Raw genomic sequence first — 21,936 nt, 5'->3', positions numbered from 1 at the left:
CCGGCCGGACACGCATTCTGGCCCATTTGACAGAGAGACAAAGGCAACCAAATGGACCCCGCAGCATTCTCTCTCCTCTGTCCCCCTTTCTCCCATGAAAATCCTTGGTACAGCCGCCGGAGTTTGGCTCGCCTCGTGGACTGCCGCCGTCACCTACTCATGGAGGCACCCATCGCCGCCGGCTCCCTTTTTTTCACACCTGTCGGAAGTCGCTGGAGGCGAAACAAGCTCCGCGCCCGCGGTGAGCTTGGAGCCGCGCCGGCGACATCAAACTGGGCAGCGTCCGCTGCGAGCTTGGAGCCGCTTGTGCTGTCCACCCGGCGGCGTCGAACTGCGGCAAGGGGTCGCGCCCGCGGCGAGGACGGGGCCGCGCGCCCACGGCGGCGAGGACGGGGCCACGCCCACGACGGCGAGGACGGGGCCACGCCCACGACGGCGAAGAACGGGCCGCGCCTCGGCCGCGAACCCGCTGCGGGCAAAGCCGCGTGCGCCGGCCGTGGCGGGGTGGGAGCAGAGGTCGTCGGGCCGAGTCGACGCGCGCTGCCGTGGCCCGGCGGGGCGGAGGTGGTCGTGGCGAGGACGGGGCTGCGCGCCCACGGCGGCGACGAACCGGGCCGCGCCGCGGCGGCGAACGGCTGCGGGCAAAGCCGTGTGCGACGGGCCGTGTAGCGGCGGGGCGGAGGTCGCCGGCCGTGGCGTGGCGGGGACGAGGCCGCCGGGCGGGACGGAGGCCGCCGGGGCGGGGCCGGGGCTCGCTGGGGCTCGACGGGGCGGGGCGGGGCGGAGCTCACCTGGTTCTTTGCCAAAGTAGTACTAGTGTGGCCGGGAAGAGGAACAGTTATTTGGGTCTCACACTGCGTTGGGGACAAAAAAAGTCACGGACTTCTCGTCTGTCCGCGTCTCCGTAGGCCGACCCAAATAACCAAAATCGGACGACCCAATACGTCCGTTTGGGTCGTAGCGTTGGAGATGCCCTAATTTCTCTCACAGCGAGGCAGTGAGCCCAGGTCTTAATTGCCCGCATGTTGCGCGAGAGGTTTCCTTGTCCCATATACGACCGGCCCGTCCCTTGCCACGACCAAGCACTAGATCTCGTAAAGCGATGCCCCACTGTCGGTTTTCCGTCAGCGCGCGGCGTGTGATTATTTTGGAGCAAAGTAATACTCGGTGCAGGACTGCAGGTTCATCTTGCGTGTTTATGTAGCCTCGGTTAACCAACAGTGCAGAGATATACATCACAGGGTTAAGCTAATCTACCTAAACCGTCCTTTATAAGGTTGTTAGGATCGGCTGTTTTGTGCACCACGCATGTACATCGACACTAGCTCTAACATGTTCCCTCAATCACAACTTATCTAAATTAAAATTGTGCCTAAAAGCATCTAATTGTCACACGGTTAGAGGCTTAGTAAAGGCAACTTGTTGATCTTGTGTTGGAATAAACTTAACCTCCAACGGCCTCTCATCGAGCAAATCTTTTTCCGTATAAAATATTAATCACTTTAGTGTATTTCATTCTAGCTTCAAAAAATAATTAGCTGAAACATAAACGGCACCGATATTATCACATCAATTAAGTCCTTAGCTTCTGCAGTTCAGAGCTCCTCACCTAGCTGGAACACGAACTGGAATCTGCACACAAATAAGAATCGCACAGTCTAACGTAAATGGATAGTGAATTGAAGCCTTAACTGGTTAGCTTTTCTTGATTGACATAACGGCTTGAACAAAACCGTAATACCAACAAAAGTGAACTGAAGACATTTAAAACAGAGGAAAAAAATCACATGATACTGCCATTGAACACTACAATCGACATGAGCTACACATTGGTAACAATTGAACACAACACGAGATTGCACGCTGAGTACTCACTGAGTATCTGAAACAGATATCTCCTCCTCAGTGCAAACTTGACGGAGCGGCCATCTTCATCTGTTTCTCTTTGCCATCCTCGACGGAGGACACCGAGTAGTCCTCGTCCTTCACGGCGAAGAACACCAAGACCGCGAGCAGCGGGTAGCTGATGGTGGTCAGCCCCCAGTTCACGATCAGCTGCGACAACAGGGATGTCTTGTGGGTATCGACTTGCCATGCCACGGCTGCCCCTGCACTATGCACCCCCTTGTAGAAACCAACATATCTGCAGCAGCAAAGTTGAAAATTTATTCAGACAAAGCGGTTTCAATTGACCACCACCACCAAATGCATTCCTAGTAGGAGAGTCTCCGATTTCTTTTCTTTTTAGGAAATCATTTGTTTTATTACTTGTGTGTGCATGAAGCTGAGAGACTTGCTCTTCTCCATTATCAAGAAAAGACAAAAGAAAGTATGTGTTTAGGGTTTCTTCCCACCCCAGCCCTCTTTGGTCATCTTATCTGCATGTGCCTCTGCAGAATACATTAAGAATGACTTGTACTTCTAAGACTTATCAAATGCAGAATACGTTAAGGATGATGAATGCGTCTGTTTAGAAAATAGTACACACCAAGGCTTCTTCAGACACAAAGGACCATTTTAGCTTCTTTTTTTTAAAGACCAGCCTTTAGAGTTCGGAGAGCATATTCTGGTTGCTATTTTGAAGGAAAAGGTAGATGGATAAGAATCGATATCTATCACAACCTATCAAGTCTCAAATTTATTGTTGTAGCACATCTGCATCAGCAACGGCGGCTTTTCTCTTGCATAATTTAACTTGGATAAGAATTGTGAAGCTACTAGTATTTTCAAAATGGGGAGCATAAATTGAATATGTCGTCTCAATCATGATCATTTTTCTGAACTACTAGTATTTTCCGTGTGTCATGACTAAAGAGCCAGAGAATTCAACTCCCCAGGTCATCGCAGACAGATTACGTGTAAGTGCTTTACATGAAAAGATCACAACCTTTTCTACAATTGCGATTCAGATAGCATGTCACATGCAATTCAATATCAAATCTAGCCGTGTAAAGTAAGCTGACACTCCTGAGTTTATGGAGTATCTTATCGTTTCTTAAGTTTCCTGGGCACAGTCTGCAAGTTAACATGTTCTTCTACTCTATGAAAGAAAGGAACAGTGACTTGTTTCTCAGAACAGAGTACACTATAGTCAACTTCAGAAAGTAATGCTCTGACCAAATATTCCTACATGCTAGTTAATAACTGATCGGTTCAAACATACATACTAAAAAACAAGGCTATAAGATTATGATGAGTAAATTGGACAGAGAGTAGTACCTAGAGAGGATCTGCGAGTCGTTGGCGAGCGCGCCAATGATCCAGTAGATGAGGCTCTGGAACATGGCGTTGAGCAACCCGTAGCAGAAGTAGAGGAGGAAAGGCCCGGCGTAGCGGTGGGTTTCCTTGAAATCGATGGGGTTGGCAAATTTGCCGTCGAGATGCATGTGGAGTATATACTGAATATCTCGTCTCAGTCATCGTTTTTTTGAACTTCTAGCATTTGCCATGTGTGGTGACTCAAGAGCCAGAGAATTTAACTCCCAGGTCATCGCAGACATTTACTTACTTTACATGAAAAGATCACAACCTTTCTAACTGGTTACCTTTTCTTGATTGACATAATGACTTGAACAAGAATTAAAACCGTAATGCCAAAAAATTGAACCGAAGACATTTGAAACAGAGGAAAAAATCACATGATACTGCCAATGAACACTACAATGGCCATGAGCTACACATTGGTAACAATTGAACACAACACGAGATTGCACGATGGGTACTCACTCCTGCACGGACACACTGAGTATCTGAAACACATAACTTATCCTCAGTGCAAACTCGATGGAGCGGCCATCTTCATCTGTTTCTCTTTGCCATCCTCGACGGAGGACACCGAGTAGTCCTCGTCCTTCACGGCGAAGAACACCAGGACCGCGAGCAGCGGGTAGCTGATGGTGGTCAGCCCCCAGTTCACGATCAGTTGCGATAGCAGGGATGTCTTGTGGGTATCTACTTGCCATGCCACGGCTGCCCCTGCACTCTGTACCCCCTTGTAGAAACCAACATATCTGCAGCAGCAAAAGTTGAAACTTTTATTCAGACAAAGCGTTTCGATTGACCACCAGGACCAAATGCAGTCCTAACAAGAGAATATCCCCTTTCATTTTGGAGAAAATCATGTGCTTTATAAGCTTATTTGTGTGTCCATTGTATTGTGCAGAAGCTGAGGTACTTGCTGAAGAAAAATAAAAAATGCGTCTTGGGTTTTCGTCCCAGCGCAACCCTCCTTGATCATCTTATCTGCATGTGCGTATCCCAAGCAGCAGTGTGCTTTGTACTCCAACGAATTAACAAATGCATGATACATTAAGAATGATACACTATGAGACTGTTCAAAAAGTATTGCACACCAAGGCATCTCCACAGACTAAGGACCATTTAGTTATTTTAAGACCAACTTCTGGAGAGCATATTGTGTACTGTACTTATTTCAAGAAAAAGGTAGCTGGACAAGAATCTTTATCCATCACACAACCTACCAAGCCCTAAATTTATTGCTGTAGCACATCTCTATCAACAACGGCAGCTTTTCTCTTGCACTAATTAACTTGGATAAGAAATAATACTAGTATGAAACTGAATAACATCAGGTTTCAGACAACAAACAAGACTGACGTCTACTCCAAAGGGGGGAACAAGTGAGACTGAAATGATGTTTCCAAAGGAGTATGATTAGATTTTGAAAGGGGTGTCCAAAGTTCCAAACTCTAGGCATGTGGAGCATATACTGAATATCTCGTCTCAGTCATCATTTTTCTGAACTTGTAGCATTTGCGATGTGTCCTCATAACTAAAGAGCCAGAGAATTCAACTCCCCAGGTCATCGCAGACAGTTACTTACTTTACATGAAAAGATCACACCCTTTCTACAAAGGCGATTCAGATAACATGCCAAATGCAATTTATATTAAATCTAGCCGTGTAAAGTAAGCGGGCACTCCTGAGTTTATGAAGTATCTTATCCTTTCTTAAATTAAATTTCCTGGGCACAGTCTGCTAGTTAACATGTTAGTTAACTTCAGAAAGTAATGTTCTGACCAAATAATCCTACATGCTACTAGTTAACAACTGATCGGTTTAAACATACATAAAAAAACAAGGTTATAAGATGAGTACCTGGATAGGATCTGTGAGTCGTTGGCGAGCGCGCCGATGATCCAGTAGATGAGGCTCTGGAACATGGCGTCGAGCAACCCGTAGCAGAAGTAGAGGAGGAAGGGCCCGGCGTAGCGGTGGCTGTCCTTGAAATCGATGGGGTTGGGAAACTTGCCGTCGAGATACCTGAGCTGGTTGGCGAGTCCGCCAGCCCAGATGGCGGTGCCGAGCACGGCGACGGCGGCGACCCCGACGAGTCCCCTCTTCCTGCGGCTGGAGAAGCCGAAGTCGAGGAAGTAGCCGATGCCGGCGGAGCCGAGCATCTGCGCGCCCCAGTAGAAGACGTTGTTGAGGCCCTTGGTGCGGAGGGTGAAGAGGACGCCGTTGACGTTGTTGAACTGGTAGGTGTAGAAGAAGTTGGAGGCCCAGGCGGCGGGGAGGATGAGCAGCATCTTCCAGTTGGTGAAGAGCTTGAGGATCTCCCAGCCCTCGGTGGAGACGGAGGAGTAGGTGACCCTGGTGGCGCGGGTGCCGTCGTCGCGGACGATCTTGGCGGGCGGGAGGACGAGGAAGGTGAGCCCCGCGCCGACGAGCATGAAGGCCATGAAGGCGATGTAGGTGGCGTCGTTGACGCTGCTGGCGTCGGTGCGGGTGTAGTTGAAGGAGAAGGGGAGGAGGCCGCCGAGGACGCCGCCGAGGTTGAAGAGGCACCAGAAGAGGGAGATGTAGCTGCCGCGGCGGTTGGGCGGCGGGTAGGAGGTCATGATGGCGCCCTGCGCCGCCCAGAGCAGCCCCGCGCCGGCGCCGAGGAGCGCGCCGGCCGTGACGGGGAAGACCTGGGACTTGCGGTGGTTGTAGTAGAGGAAGGAGGCGGCGTAGAGCGGGTAGGTGAGGGAGCCGAGGAGGAGCGTGATGCGCGGGCCGAGCAGGTTGTGCGCGGCGCCGCCGAGGACGCCGAAGACGGCGAAGCAGGCGTAGAGCGCCGTGTTGGCGTTGTCGGCGGTGGTGTGGTCGAACTGGCCGCCGCCGCCCAGGCCGGAGAGCGCGTTGAACATCCCCGGGCAGCAGAAGCAGATCAGCCCGATGAGGGACACCTGGACCAGCGGCGAGTTGTACCGCAGGCCGCGGCGAGGCGCCGGCGCCGGCGCCGGCGCCTGGGACTCCGTCTCCAACGGGATCCCCGCCTCCGGCAGCTCCGACACGGCCATTTCGTCCCTCCTTGTAATGGAAGGCAGAGTGAGGAAGGCAGAGTGGGGATGGATTGGCGGAGGCGGAGGCGAAGGCGAGGTGGAAGACTGATCGGAGGAGGTGGCGGTATTTGTAGATGGGATCCTGCTGGTTTCTTGGATGGTTTGTTTGCTGGATTCCGGGGAGAAGAAGAAGAAGACTGGTCAGACGTGGACTGACATTTCGAACCAGGAGAAGCTGCCATTTGGAGCATCATTAGAGGTTAATGGCAAACAAAATTTAGGTACTATGGATTGACATTTCTTTGTATATAAATTTAAGTACACAGATTAAAGAGGAGAGAGAAGATTAAAGTAACATAGGTATGGATACTACTGTATATCATAGCGTATATTACAAGAAAAGTTAATGCCAAACAAATCTTTGTACTACATAAATTTACATTAAGATTCTAAAAAACAATAAATATAGCATAGCTATGATACTACTCCATGATAACACTATCATACACAGGTATCATATGCATGATACTACTACATGATACTTACCACTATGGCCAGCCTTAACTGTAAAAGATTTGTGTAGATCTGCACTGATGCTCATGTGCCGAGGACATTTTTCATATATGCGTATCTAAATATCTTCTATATTATATATTAGGACATTTATAATGATAGAGAAATCACGGATTCTCTTAGCCAGTGATGCAATGCATTCTCTCCGACGTCCTCAACATCTCGCCGAGGAAGAAGAAGAACAACAGCAGCAAATCATACCGACAAGGAGGAAGAAGGGTCTTTCTCCCACCAGCAGAACGCTCGACACAAGGCTCCGAAGATCTTCATGGGTTATGGTGGTCTTAGGGTGTTCTAGGTGTTCTTGGTCCTTTGTGTTTGTGTTACTCTATGCTTGTAAGGGTCAACAACTTTGTATCTTTCCGTGATATGAATGGGAGAAATTCTCAAAAAAAAAACATCTCTAGCAATCACTGAGAAGACATCCATGATTGAATTATTTTCTTAGTTGAACAAAAAGTATTTTTTTAATATCATCTCTAGCAATTGATGAGAACTAATTAAATTTTAGTAGAAAATTATGTTGATAAAGGAAGATACATGGTATAATGAAGAAAACAGTCTTTTCTTATGTTTTAAAAGATCATCTCTTAGCTAAGTGAATATAACTTTTTTTTATTCTTTCTGCACCAACTAAACAAGAATCTACCGTGCCTGTCTTTCGAAGCATGAGAGAGTGACATTTGGACCATCATTACCAAGCGATGATTACACACTAAATTAATGTTTGGAATTTATATACTCCCTATGGTAACAACAATTTAACATTTCTTTAAGAAAATGTTTGATCACCAATTCGATCAACAAAATAATAATAATATTATATATAAATGTTGTTGGCATTTGGAGGTACCACAACAATCCGGGCACCGTTTAGCTCCACATGAACAATGCTCTTGTCTGCATTTTTATAGATTTTTATTTAAACTTTTTTTAAAAAAATCTGATCGTATTTTTAAAAGTTTGACGGTGATTTTTTGCGGTACAAGCATTCACCTTTCACAGTAGAAATAGTTTTTCGTGAGGCGGTAACTAGCTACAGGCACCATAACGGCCAGGCCACTGTTTTCACGATAACTATTTAGTAGTAATTTTTGCAATGCGATATATTTTTTTTTTCTGAAAGCGTTATCTCGGTAGAAATCTTGAACGTCCTAATAGTAATTCTTTAAGGGAAATATTTCCGCGACATCAATTTCTAAACGGCGCTCTAATACTATTTTTTATCAAAGTTTTCGATACTGGTTTTTCGTAGTAATTTTTCAGTAGAAATATTCATCTTTCACAGTAATTTCTCGCTCTAACTATTTAGCTGTAATTTGTCGCGAGGCGGTAACTAGCTACAAGCACCACAACGACCAGGGTACTGTTTTCACGTTAACTATTTAGCAGTAATTTTTCGCGAGGCGATATCTTTTTCCACAAAGTGATTTCTCAGTAGAAATCTTGAACATCCTAATAGTAATTTATTCGGGACGCATATTTTCACGATGGTAATTTCTTAATGTTTGGACCGGTGTCGGTCCATTCATGTTGGCCTGCTGGAGATGCCCTCAGTCACTACGCAAACATACACTAGACGATGACAGAGCTACATGGCAGCGGGGCCTGGCAAGAGAAATATTTCAATGGTGTCCTCTCTGCTTTTTGATGGATGCTCCAAAATTCCTTGGTTGGTTACCACAAGGACACAAGGCTGAGATTCTGCACCTCGGTATTTTGGATTTTGGATTTGCTCGCAGCTGCATCCCTATCCTCCCTAGAGAATAACCTTTGTTTGTTGTTTTGGAGCATAAGGCAACATGCAGCTAATTGTGCATAGGTCGTCATAATCCTAGTTGTCATCGTTAGTGTAAATTAGCTGTTTATTTTCCTTTTAATTTCTCGTGCGGGTTAACCTAAGGAGTAGCTCGCATATTTTTGCATTTCAAGGGTTAATTCGACAGATTCTACCACGAAAACCTCTGACCAGTCCCATAATACTAACAGTTTTCTTCCAGAAATTAGGGGCAACTGAAAATGTAACCGGGCGTCGAATTGTAACATTTGCACGGAAAATTTCGAAAGATAGAGCACTTCCATTTAGTCATGTCCATTTTTTAGATGAGCATGTCCTTTTTTTAGATGATCATGTATTCATGTCCATATTTTCAATTGTCTTAGGGGAACAATTTACTTTGTGCCCTCGTTTGGCTTATCTCTATACATGGGAAAGCCCTGGCTCCCTTTGTCCTCCAGCAACGCACGATATTGTTCCGATGCATGCTCAGTTGGAGCTTTGCTGCTACAAAGTCAAGAGATGATCTCATCGCGCGCTCGTGAGTCGTGATAGCTAGCAAGGTCCGATCGATGCCGACGTTGCTTGTGACGAGTCATCTTTCGTCCTATGCTCCAGTTTTACTCGGAACCAACAAAATCAGAGGCCATCCATCACAATCATTTCCTCTCCCTTTCTCCTCTCGTGAATGAATAGGTAATGTTTCAGATGGAGAATTTTCAGAATAGACTTGAGCCTGCCAGTGCCGGCCTTGCACAGATTACATTTCCGTGGCGAGCGCTCACAACTCAGATTACATTAAACGGCCGTTCCAAGAACTGATTCAAGGGCTAATTCAACAAATGCTACCACGAAAACCATTAATTTTTTACCCATCTATAACAGTAATGTTTTTTCTACACGGTCTTTTCTTCAAGAAAGTAAGGGCAATTAAAAAGGTATCCGGAAGTCAGATGGTAGTGAACACAGCAACTCTGGAAATTAGAGCACTATTACCTCCAATCCAAAATATAAGTTTTCTTAAAAAAAAAACTTACATTTCGGAACAGAGGTAGTCCGGTTTAACCATTTCCTTAAGAGAATACATTATATGGTGAATCTATCGATATCGAGTTAGTAATATGGATGTTCATATTTTCGTCTCTAAACTTAGTCAAACTTAGAGATTGTTAAGTGTTGACTAAATTTATACGCCTTGTTTTATGAAATAGAGCTAGTACATCTCTATACACCGGGAAGTCCAGGCTGGCTCGTGTTATCCAGCAACGCACGATATTGTTCCGACGCAGGCCCGGTTGGAGCTTTGCTGCTAGAAAGTCAAGAGATGTTCTCATCGCATACAAGTGAGTCGTGATAGCTAGCAAGGTCCGGTCGATGCCGACGTTGCTTGTGACGAATCATTATTTGTCCTATGCCTAGATTCCACAGGAATTCCAGTTTTACTCAGAACTCTTCATCATTGTCCTGATTATGTATCTGCATAGGATCGAGACGGTTTTCATGTATCCTGTACAAAGGACTACCTCGGGATCTTACAAATTTTCCTATGTTTCGCAGTCATCTGTATCGCCTTCTCGTTCATATCAAATTCATGTGTTTTGTACTTTTGTTGTTACTAACTAGAATCGAGAGAGGCTCTTGGAGGAGTTCACCTGTCAGGATGACGATCCATCCCATCATTTTCCTCTCGCTTTCTCCCCCCATCCCATGAATGAATAGATAATGCTTCAGATGGAGAATTTTCAGAATAGAGCCTGCCAGTGCCGGCCTTGCACAGACTACATTTCCGTGGCGAGCGCTGAGAACTCAGATTACATTAAAACGGCCGTTCCAAGAACTGACGAAAACACGCCGGCTGCAGCAATACTGAGTAACACTATTTTTTATTACCAGACGCCTGCAGTCCTCGTCTCAGAATAAATAAACGTAGCACAGCAAACCGTGACCAGCGGGGCACGGAATTACACCTTATTATCATACAATTTATTCTGGTGACAGCGGACATACACGCTGTAGTACGAGTGTTGGCCAGAATTTATCGTAACGGTATCGCCACAAGAAAGTACCGTGCTTTGTACCGTCGGCGCGACAAGGGCGTTCGTTAGAGTTTATCATAACAGCTTGGGTTTCACAAGCCCTCAAATGAGCATCAGAATATATACGATTATAAAGCCGAAGCTGTCAAAAGAAACGGAGAATTTCCGCAGGTGTGACCCCCCTAGCTTAGGTGGTAGATGACAGCCTCCTCATAGCCTGCAAACAGGGTAAAGTTTCAGATGATTCCCTAACAAACTCAGGCAAGATAAGTTCACTAAAAAAATAGCTCGGGCAACATAAGTTCACATTTTCAATAATATTGGTCAGATGATTACATCACCCTTTTGCATGACTACTAGAAAAGCACTACTCTATTATAAGCTGCCCCCCTGCAAGTGCTATTGCTTAGCTAAATGGGCCAAAAACTAGCTACAAGCGCGAGTTCGATAAGTCCAAAAGACAAAGTTAGCAACCTTGGCATCATCTAGGACCTCTTCTTCCTTATCCATCAAGAAGACAAATGGTACTATGTTCATTTTGCTTGCCAGTTCATCTCTCTTTATTGTGCACAGTGAACACAAATGGCATAGGATCAGATATTCAAGCCCTTCGTGTCTACAAGCAATAGCCTTTTGCTTAGCCATGGCCTACCCACTAGCTGCAACGCTATCACCTCTTATTGTATTTAAAGTGTGGGCACTGCATACTGGGTCATTCAGTTCAAAGGATTAAGATATGCTGACTATGTGGCATCTGAAAAAAGCTTTCACAACTAATTTGGTACTAGAAAATGACCAGTAATCAATCAGATGTGCAAGGCTACTCTCCTTCAAGAGGGCCGACATAGTTTGTTCACTCATACAATTATACCCGCCAAATACATGGTACCCTTTTCATGATGAAGAAACACAGGACAATGCTTCCCGTTCAACTATGAGAGGAATTTCATATCTGAAACGTCAGGATTTACCTTAAGGAGGAAAACAACTTGCGGACTGCTTCAAAAATTTCATCTGCAGTTCCTGTTGCATTTATCTGCATAGAGTTCAGCAAGTGCTCTTAGACATCCCAAAGGCCAGTCTAAAAAATAAATAAGATACCCTATAGGTTAGGACCATTTACAATGATATATCCCTTAATTGTGCCCCTTTGGAAGAGATTATCAATGTCTCCCAAACGAATGTAGTACAGTCACGTATGACATCTAACATCAAATCGATAGGCAGATCTCACTTCTCTTCCCACATAATAGAAAAATGGTCTTACTGTTAAATGAAATCAGAACATGAGAGAATTGCATTCTGCCTCTATCTCTCCATTAAATTTGGACACATATTCTAGCTAATTATACATTGGTAGCCCATTTGTTTCTGAAATACGTATTGACATTCAAAAAATTCAAGAGAATGAGGCGGCTGTAGTTCAATGCTACTCCTCCGTTCTGTATTAATCGACGCGGACTCACGCACAAAAACACAGCGGCCTGGTAGTGTTTGGCGTCAATTAATTCAGACCGGAGGTAGTATACATTAAGAAGGCTCTTGGATCGTCTCCTAGAAGACAAGGCAGAGGGCAAGCTTACGAAAAAGGTTAACAAATTCTATTTCTATTTCTCAAACGAAATAGGAAAAAAAAACTTGTAAAATAGTGAAGTACAAGTTCTCCTTTCTGGGATAATTACCTTGTGAGCCTTTCCCCTTGAAGAATAGTAGTTGACAACAGGCATATTCAAACTCTCGAACACTTTTAGACGCTTCTTGATTGTCTCAATGTTATCATCAACTCGCCCCTAAGATAAATACATGAAAGAATTGAAATAACAAGAATAAACAGAGGTATCAATCTAACGTCATATAATAGAGTAACCCTTTTTGCTAATTCTAGGTCAACTGAGAATTAAGTTAGTTCTAGATTGACTCTTCGACCGTTAGATTTTCCTCATGATTCGTGCACACGAGAGCACATGGGTGTGCAATTGCACACCCATCTGCAATTACACATCATTTGTTTCTAGTTCCACATGAATTGCACAATGCACATAAAATTGGATGACGTCATCTGACAGAGAATCAAGTTAGTTCAAGTCAACAAGAACTAGTCGCATCTATAGAGTAAACCTCACTAATACATCTAGTCACAATTTTTCAGTAATCGACCTCCCATTTTGGTTATATAGACATAAAAAACTAATTATGTTATTGCTTCTTCACTTCAACATAAATGACATATGAAGAAGGAAATTATTTATGGCAACAGAAAAGGAAGTAAACAAAGTCTTACACTATCCTTTAAGAATGCAATCTTTCATGTTAGTAAAGAGAGAGCGAATAAATAAGCAGATGATTGTCAAAGCCGTGTGGGAAATCAAAATCTTAAAGAAGCACATATGGGCTAATCTTAGAAAAAGAAGTGGGCACAGTACAGTTCTCATAGTATATATCTAGTGCAATTTGCACCCGAAGTTAGTACAAAAACCAACCTGGTTACGTCCTAGGAGGCGTTTAACCATCAGATCCTCAGGACAGTCAAAGAAAATCACAAGGTCTGGTTCAGTTCCAGTCTGAAATATAATCAACACATCAGAACAAGAACCATGCAACCTACATTTATCTGACTAGCAATTAATGACCGGACAACAGTGAACATATCTGAGTTGGCATGCTAGTGTCATCTTGTTACCCGACCACATCAAAAATATTACCCCGGATATAAATACTATTACTAGTTGACAAGAGGCAACTAGTACATCCACCATAGTGGCAGTAACACTAAATGGGAAAAATGGAATACAACTAAAAGTGTACCATTCTAGTAAAGGATCTATTACTAAAAACATATGCATAAGAAACCGCGGATTTCAAATACTGGAAGTTTTAGGCCTGCATATTGATGTAAAAAAATGTGTAAACAGCTAGTTACAACCAACAGTGCTACAAAATGCAACATTCACCCATTATTAGCCTTCCCAAAAGTTGAGCAAAAACTGACAAACACGGTGGACCTATCATCTCATCACACGCTATCTCAATTAAGAGAAAAAAAACTGGACTAGTAACGCAAGCCAAACAGAAAACTTACTAATTTCTCGAATGCAATTCTGTTTTCCTCGCACCTTGGGAAACCATCAATAAGAACCCTTTTAGCAGTGCTTGATTCGATTGCCTTTCTGATGAGTTCAACGGTTATCTCAGAAGGAACAATCCTCCCCTCCCTTATTATCTCCAGGATGTCCTCCCTGACAAAGGCCACACAAACGGACAAATCAATTCACTGAATAACCCGTGCTGTCATCGTAGAGCTATCCGAGGATTGAACGGAAAAAATTTACCCTTTATCAGTACCAGAAGATATTTCATTCCGCAGAAGGTCGCCAGCACTGACATGAGCAAATCCAAAATCTGAAGCAATCCTACTACATTGTGTTCCTTTCCCACTGCCAGGCCCCCCTAACACAGGATCTTCATTAGTCACGTGGACATTTGATATCCGAGCACGACTATATCCAACTTGAAATAATACTGATTATCATTGGAAACGGGCCCCTCAACTTAATTATACCATACAAGATTATAAGATAGGGGCGTGGATTGCATAGATGTAAAACCAGCCCTGCAGCATCTTTGGGACTAGGAGTAGGAAAATTACCCAAGACGAAAGCAATGAACGGCCTGTCGCCATCACTTCCCTAGAGAATAAACGGAGGGTACAACAATATTAGTTAGTTCACATACAGTGTTGTGCAGAGACGCGCGCAGCTGCCACAGATACAGATGCGGGTTACGAAGAAACGTACAGCGAGGGATGTGAAGAGCCTGAGCAGATTCAGAGCAGGCGGTTTCTGCAGGCAAATCATTCAAGACCGTTAGCATCCAGGAACCACAGGAGAATTGATTGATCCCAATGGAGCAGCAAGAAAGGCGAACATCGCAGATTCGGCCCGGCCAGCGGGCTGCGTACGATGCGTTCGACGAAATACGCAGGAGAGAAAGAAAGGGGGGCCGTGTGGTTACCTCATTGGGGGTGGGGAGGAGGATGTGGCGGTGCTTCTGCTGGTAGGAGGACGGGGCGGCGGGGGATCGCGGAAGAAGGGCGCTCAGCCGTCGCCTCCACATCCCGGCGGCGATCGCGCGCTCTAGTCTTGTTTGCCGTACAGTACAGGGCAGGGCAGCAAGAGAGGCGCGCACCTCACCGCGCCCGCAATAGGGGCCGAATGGAGAAGTTCGGGAAGCGCAGCGGCGGGCTGGCTGAGCGCGGTGGCCGGCGGGCGGCCGCGACGCTGGGAGAAGTCGCCGGAGGGGAGAGGCTCAGGAAAGTTTGTTGTTTTTCTTTACCTTTTCCATATCCGCCTCTAGTTGATGAAACGCCACGTGGGTCGCCTTTTTTCTTTCCTTTAAAAGAGGCAACACCCGAAAGGCATTTTTGTGAAGTATACTATACTAAATGTGGTATCAGTCTGTTCTCAATTATTAAGATGTTATCATAGCTTTTTCTAATGCATATAGATGCATTTAAGTGTGTTCTCTTCACCTATTTCAGTATGTATGGTTTTTTGTAAGTACACCGTAAAATATTTAAAACATCTTATAATCCAAAACAGAGGGAGATTTTACTAAAAGATAACAAAACAGAAAGTGCAATGTTAGCATGGCTAATGGCCTAACATTGTACTCCCCACCATCCTCGGTGAATGCACAATGTAAATGTAGCACTCTCGTAGCAGCGGTGGTGATTTGAACCCTAGCACCGCTCGTTGGGCAAAGCCCGTGGGGCGTCTTCCTCGCACATGCAATGGCCCTAGGCGGCAGTGTGCTTTGGTGGTGTCATGATGCTTCTCTCCTCGGCGGTGCAACAGACCAGGGAACACGAAGGCGCGCCCTGCCTGCTCCACTAATACTAGCCACGCTAAGGGCATCCATTGTGTGCAAAAGGGGGACATCATAAGGCCCATGTTCCAACCCTTGAGGTTTACCTTTACACATTGCGGCGATGCTCGAGACATTATAAGTCATGGATACAGTCACACCATCGTCGATGCTAAAATCCCGAAGCGGTCCTTACTATATGGAAAGGCTTTGGCATGTAATATTTTCTGAACGGTCTCAAAAATTATTTATAATACTCTCTCCGTTCCATATTAGTTGTCCTTGGTTTGTCCTAAATCAGCAACAACTAGTGCTAAAATCCCGAAGTGGACCTTACTATATTAGTTGTCGTTGATTTGTCCTAAATCAGCGACAACTAATATGGAACAGACCCAGTATGTTGTATCATGCATTTATAAATCCTTTGAAGTGAAATGAAAAGTGAATGCTTGCACTACTAAAAATCCGTGGGGATTTGAACCCAAGTACCTGGGAAAAGGGAGAATATTTGATGGCCCCCCTTACCCGAGTACCTAGGAAAAGTTATTACACATAATATGAAATTTCACAGCAGAAAAAAATGCTTTATTGCAAAAATTATTGAACTTGTAACATTCACACAGCTACGCATAAAATAGAATAGGTCATCCTGGATAACTGGACCAAAGATTTCAAACCCACAATGACAAAACAATGTAAACTTGTAGCTCAATGAACGCATTTGATATGAAACAATTTTACATGTCGACAACTTAGCACCTGAAATTGGGTCACTGCAACTTTATCTTGTAGCTCAATGAACGCGTCTAAGTACTATGACTATTGGTGTTACAGGATCTGCATGGGCTTCTACGCGAGCTCGAGCACAAGTGCCGATGCTCCGCCTCCGCCGTTGCATACACCAGCCACCCCGATCTTGCCACCCTTCTCCCTGAGAACCTGTTGAGAAGCAGCATGGTTACTTGGTTTAGTTACATGCATCAGCAACTAAGAGAAACTGGCATTCCAGATCCAATGTTGTAAAAAAAAAACACCAAGAGAGAACTTACACCCAGAAGGGTGACCAAAATGCGAGCACCGCTGCATCCAAGAGGGTGTCCTAAGGACACCGCTCCTCCATGTACATTAACCTTTTCCTGCAAGCACAGCGGTTGTGAGCCTCAAAGTAGTAACTGCAATTTGTAGTTTACACTAACTAATATTGCTTGTGAACAATAAATAATAACAAATCGAGATGCATTTTCTGACAGCAATTTTAAATTATTTTTTGGCCCAGAAAAAATTTAGTTGACCCAAAGACGGTGGACTTACTGAAGGAATCCCAAGAAGCTTTTGATTTGCAAGTGCAACAGCCTGAATTAAAAAGTGGAAAGAAATATGGTTAACAAAAATGATATTGGTAGGTAGTAAAAAATGATCAAGGCCCTACCGCAAAGGCTTCGTTAATTTCATAAAAATCAACACAAGAAGACTGTAAGCCAGCATGCGCGAGAGCCTTCGGTATGGCAAGCGCTGGGGTAGTGGTAAATAACTCAGGAGCCTGCATAATGAATTGGTAGTTAAAAATATCATTCCATACTTAGTAGCTTTTTGTTTACAGTACAAATTTTGATAGCTAATAACCTACAGTTTGTAATAACATAGAACTATTCCAGAGAAGATGCAAATTTTGACCGTGACTAACAACTTTTGATAACGTATAACCTTCAGTTTATTGTGATTACATATTCCAGAGAAGATGGTTTCTATACCCGTCCTGAACCTAGATCATTCCTATATCCGTCCAGAACTAAGATTATTATGTACACTTGCTTAAACGAGGTTAAACTTCTCTCAACTAAGATAAGAATCAGTATAGTGACTTACTTGAGCCGCATCACCAAATCCTTTGATCCTTGCAAGGACTTGTAGACCAAGTTCTTGAGCCTTCTGCCCACTTACCAATACTAATGCAGCAGCACCATCACTGCTCCATGTAAAACAAACAGATATGCATCACATATTCCGAGCATAAACTAAGTACTACTTCAGAACGCTTGGAAATAAAAATATATGACAAGTAGGCACCTTATACTAGAAGCATTCCCAGCAGTAACAGTACCAGCATTCTCCTTGAAACTTGGGCGGAGCTTCCTCAGTTTCACTGGGTCAAACTAATAGACACAGTTCTTATATTACACGGTAGTAGTATCAGACAAAAATACAAATGACATATTTTCCATGTTTTAATTAACCACGAGACAAACTATCAGCAACTGAGCTAACTAGTACGCACTGCCTATTAATACTTTCTAGCTTATGGCATATTATATTTCACTACAGGATGCATGAAAGCACTAAAAATATGGCACAACTTGCTTTAACCAGTTTGGTTGGTTTAAATGGAAATTTATAGTTACTGCTGGGCTATGACATATAGTTCAGTTCACGAAATTCTGTATTTGAATGAATTTACCTTATCTAGGCTCTCATCTTTCTCAACAAGTACTGGCGGTTTCCCTCTGCCAACAGGAACTTCAATCTGGTTGATAGGACAGAGCATCAGGAAAACAAATAAATGAACCATTATTCACTTCGGCAGAGACAGAAAATCACCGGAACAATCTCCCATGCAAAGGCGCCACTGTCACGAGCAGCAATTCCACGCTCATTACTTTGAATAGCAAAAGCATCCTACATAAGAATATACAGATTCAGATATGTCAAGTGTAATCATATCATATATGGGTCATAATGTAGAAGAAGAGCATAACATCAAATCCTAGAAGATTTTAAGATATCTGACAAGCTTAACTCTGGTATGTCCTATTTTTCAACAAAAAGGTAAAAGATACATTAAAAATTTCAGAAGCGATTAAGGTGCAAAAATATATTGTTCTGTACTAAAGAACTCGGTGCACTCAAAAGACAAACTGTACGTGTTCTTCAGTATTTAATAATCGCTACTACTCAATCTCTAGAATTAACTACAAAATATATGCACTTCTGTTCTAGACAAATATATCTAATAACTGCATTAGAATATGGTTACTACAGTTTGTCATAAGTTACCTGGTCTTCCCTTGTCAGAGCATGATTCTCAGCACAAAGCTCAGCACACACTCCCATGGCATAATCACCGTATACATCCCAGAGGCCATCCTTAAGCATACCATCAACGAGGGTATCATGTCCGAAACGAGAACCTTTTCTGCATTTGAGTATGCGGATCAGGAAGTTGCCACCAAAACGTTAAATAGCCCTAACTATCATATTTTAATCAATTCCAACAAAGAAAATAAAATAAACACAAGATGTCACATAAACTACTTCAATAGATATTTTTTGCATCCTATTCCTGCTCATATTCTTAGTTTATTCACAAGAAAAAACAAGATAGTTCTTCACTTGTTTTTGTGCACTACATCCGGATACAAGCAGAAGGAACACTTTACTGACCTAGCCTCAGCAATGTATTTGGGAGCATTCGACATGCTTTCCATGCCACCAGCCACCACGATATCGTTGGTGCCCAGTTGAATTGACTGCGCAGCAAACATCGTTGCTGCATAAAGGAAAAAAAACAAGATCATTGTCAGAAAAATGGTCTCGCTTGTAGAAACTGTGAACATAGACTGTAAAAACTTGGCTACATGAACTCGAACCTTTCATGCCAGATGCGCAGACTTTGTTGACAGTGCTGCAAACAACCGTGTTTGGTATCCCTGCACCTAGAGCAGCTTGCCTCGCAGGAGCCTGCCCCAAGTTAGCACTCAAGACATTGCCGAAGAAGACCTCCTGCACAAGGGATGGATCCACATTTGCCCTCTTGAGAGCAGCTGATCACCCACGGTCATCACGTTATAACTCTTGGATCAAACAAATCCAGCAAATTATATCTTCAGGGGTATGTAGAGGAGATACTGGTCTCACCTTCAATAGCTACGGAACCAAGCTTAGTAGCAGGGAGGGAAGACAGGGCACCAAGGAAACCACCCATAGGGGTGCGTGCAACCCCAACAACACAGACATCTGTTGAGCAACGAAGATGAAGTTACTGATTGCAGGATAATGAACACCGTCTAGACTAGCTTTCCTACCCATGAGGCCATGACCATGGTATGAAAAAATGGACGAGCGGGGAAAGCCAAACCACTAGACGACTGATATTTCTTTTTATCCGATGCAGACCTTAGTTGAATATTTTGGAACACAAGAAACATAATATTTCCTTTTTGTACACGCAAAGTAAAAGTAAAGAAACCACTATACGACAGATATTTCCTTTTTGTACACGCAAAGTAAAAGTAAAGAAACATAACAGATTAGTTATCTCCGTTGATATCGTGCCAGTAGTGAACCAGTGAATCATTTGTTTATATTGGTGACGCACCCAAACCGCCCGAAACAGATCACCAAAGCGGTACATCCAACTACATCTGCAGCTGCCCCTCCAGCGTGATCCGGAAGGGGGATAGCGAAGTTATGCTGCAGGCCACAGCCACTGATCTGGGTCATCAGCGTTCTCGGCGTTACTAAGCTTATCAGCTTGACTGTACAGCAAGTCAGCAAACGTGCTACGGCAATTCAAGCATGCCACAGAAAGGTTAAGAAACCAGACACACGCACGCACAAAATTCAAGATCGCCGGTAGCTAAGGTATTAGAATCAAATTCTGAGTACTGGGAATCTATCAGACTAAAGTTTCGCTTCCAAGTCACGATCTTGCATCTCGGCGTGGATCATCCATGCCATCATTTCTACTCCCATTTTCCTTCCGTGTCATTGTGATTTGTGAAGCCTGAACAACTAAGAACAAAATGCGGGACGAGAAGGAGAAGGAGAGAGCGGTACCTCTCGGGCCGATGTTGTCTGAACCCATCGCAGCTCCAACTGAACTCTGACCTGCAAAAACAGACAGGCGACCTGATGTTTAGCCTCACCCTGCTCTGCAAGAAGGCGTCGCAACGCGGAATCAAGCAGCTAGCGGCCGAGGAACCGCCGCGACGGCGCGAAGAAGGAGCGATCCGTGACTATTGTAACTACAACCAAGCCGCCGCGGCATGAATGCGGAGAGAGAGCTTGCCTGAGGTTGGATCTGGCGCGCGGCGGCGGCGGAGTGCACGAGGCGCCGAGATCGGTCGGGCGGGGCGGTGGACTGCTGGCTGGCTGCTCGTGCTTCGTTCGTGCGCTGCTTATAATGACGGGGCTCGGAGAGTCAGTGTCAGTGTCCAAGTGGGGCTGCGGTCACGAAAGAATTGTTTTTGAGCCCACGTCGCAGCCATGGCGGATCTGACAGGTCAGACAGTCATGGATTGGACTGCCAAGGACTCAAGAAGGATCTCACCTCGCGCGCGCGATCAGGTCGGGCCTTGGCGGCGGGCGGAGGATGCGCGCGGCCGGAGAGAACTCCCCGGAACCAAGGTGGAGGCGTCGCCGCGCAGCCGTCGAGGGACAGAGAGAGAGAGAGAGAGCTGTGTCGTGCCGTACGCGCACGAACCAGCCGATGCAAGAGGCAGATGTAAAATGGCAACAAAAGGCTGTTTTTTTTTTTTTGTTTCGCCACTTCTTAGTGCACCAAAAAAAAGTTTAAGCAATTTCCGGATGAGAGTACTGGCCAAAGGAAAGTGCTGGGCGTCCCCCGGGGGATCTGATTTCCGGCCAGATCTGCGGCAAATCGGATCGGCTATCTTGGGCCGATCGAATCTGCCTCATGAATGTAGCAAAAAATACCTCCCGGCAGCAAAAACATAACCCGCTTTTGCTACATTGTAGCAAAAAACGGTTCAGTTACGAAAAAAAAAAAAAGGCTGAGCTCGCCGGAGACCTCGCCGGAGATCTCGCCGGAGAGCTCGTAGCAAATTTTTTAAATTAAAGTAGCAAAACAACAAAACAATTATAGCAAAAAAAATAGCATCACATCGTGATAATATGTTTGCTACGTTGTCTCCGGCGATGTCTCTGACGATTTTCATCTTTGCTACATTATCACATTTTTTTTGCTACGTGGTCTCCGGGGAGGTCTCCAGCGAGCCCAGCCTTTTTATTTTTCTTTTTCTGAACGAACCGTTTTTTGCTTCAGTTATTTGCTGCCGGGGGTGATTTTTTGCTGCCGGAGATGTTTTTTTGCTACATGCAAATCTAACCGTCAAAATGGTTGATCCGACGGCTGGGGACCCGGGGGCTGGGAGCGCATTATCCCCCGGGGGTAACGAATCATTTTCCCTGGCCAAATCTACTGTACATGCTATCCACTAATGGCATCAGGGACAGATAGTATGGGAGGAGTACCTCCGCCATTGCACATGAGAGAGAGAGTAGCCGGGATCGAAGAAGAAGAGCTCGCTCGCGGATCCCGTACCGGAGAAGAAGGAGATCAGCAGCGGCGACAGATAAAGCCGTCCTTCTCGTGCCGGAGTAG

General features: G+C 44.7%; 4 protein-coding genes across 6 annotated transcripts; all 4 read right to left on the bottom strand.

The window, feature by feature from the left end:
• Positions 1-1,763: 1,763 nt before the first annotated feature.
• LOC139835944 (UNC93-like protein 1) lies at positions 1,764-3,401 on the bottom strand. The gene is made up of 2 exons (XM_071825832.1): positions 3,220-3,401; positions 1,764-2,143 (listed from the first exon to the last, which is right to left on the bottom strand). The coding sequence occupies exons 1-2, from the start codon at positions 3,384-3,386 to the stop codon at positions 1,903-1,905; spliced, it is 408 nt and encodes a 135-aa protein (XP_071681933.1). The 5' UTR covers positions 3,387-3,401; the 3' UTR covers positions 1,764-1,902.
• A 214-nt stretch (positions 3,402-3,615) lies between these two features.
• On the bottom strand, positions 3,616-6,504 carry LOC127330996 (UNC93-like protein 1). Its single transcript, XM_051357084.2, has 2 exons — positions 5,119-6,504; positions 3,616-4,010 (listed from the first exon to the last, which is right to left on the bottom strand). Exons 1-2 carry the CDS (start codon positions 6,303-6,305, stop codon positions 3,770-3,772), a joined length of 1,428 nt encoding a protein of 475 aa, XP_051213044.1. The 5' UTR covers positions 6,306-6,504; the 3' UTR covers positions 3,616-3,769.
• Positions 6,505-10,501: 3,997 nt separating this feature from the next.
• On the bottom strand, positions 10,502-15,007 carry LOC127330994 (UMP-CMP kinase 2). 2 transcript variants are annotated; one of them, XM_051357080.2, is made up of 9 exons: positions 14,685-15,006; positions 14,468-14,512; positions 14,320-14,359; positions 14,003-14,120; positions 13,753-13,909; positions 13,154-13,234; positions 12,356-12,463; positions 11,645-11,709; positions 10,502-10,890 (listed from the first exon to the last, which is right to left on the bottom strand). In XM_051357080.2, exons 1-9 carry the CDS (start codon positions 14,784-14,786, stop codon positions 10,884-10,886), a joined length of 723 nt encoding a protein of 240 aa, XP_051213040.1. In that variant the 5' UTR covers positions 14,787-15,006; the 3' UTR covers positions 10,502-10,883. The 2 variants fall into 2 exon arrangements, with proteins under 2 accessions (XP_051213040.1, XP_051213041.1); XM_051357081.2 differs by lacking the exon at positions 10,502-10,890 and having other exon boundaries at positions 11,641-11,709; positions 14,685-15,007.
• A 1,159-nt stretch (positions 15,008-16,166) lies between these two features.
• Positions 16,167-21,021, bottom strand: LOC127330993 (acetyl-CoA acetyltransferase 2). Of its 2 annotated transcripts, none has more exons than XM_051357079.2 (15): positions 20,863-21,021; positions 20,602-20,706; positions 20,370-20,420; positions 19,449-19,547; positions 19,181-19,354; positions 18,975-19,080; positions 18,588-18,726; positions 18,132-18,209; positions 17,992-18,057; positions 17,604-17,689; positions 17,403-17,502; positions 16,966-17,076; positions 16,848-16,889; positions 16,586-16,672; positions 16,167-16,475 (listed from the first exon to the last, which is right to left on the bottom strand). In XM_051357079.2, the coding sequence occupies exons 3-15, from the start codon at positions 20,395-20,397 to the stop codon at positions 16,386-16,388; spliced, it is 1,206 nt and encodes a 401-aa protein (XP_051213039.1). In that variant the 5' UTR covers positions 20,398-20,420; positions 20,602-20,706; positions 20,863-21,021; the 3' UTR covers positions 16,167-16,385. The 2 variants fall into 2 exon arrangements, with proteins under 2 accessions (XP_051213039.1, XP_051213038.1); XM_051357078.2 differs by having other exon boundaries at positions 20,602-20,756; positions 20,863-21,019.
• Between the last annotated feature and the right edge of the window lie 915 nt (positions 21,022-21,936).

Source organism: Lolium perenne, chromosome 2 (assembly GCF_019359855.2).
Source record: "Lolium perenne isolate Kyuss_39 chromosome 2, Kyuss_2.0, whole genome shotgun sequence".
NCBI lineage: Eukaryota > Viridiplantae > Streptophyta > Magnoliopsida > Poales > Poaceae > Lolium > Lolium perenne.
Note: the sequence above shows the minus strand (reverse complement) of the source record. Positions and strands in the feature narration are given on the sequence as shown.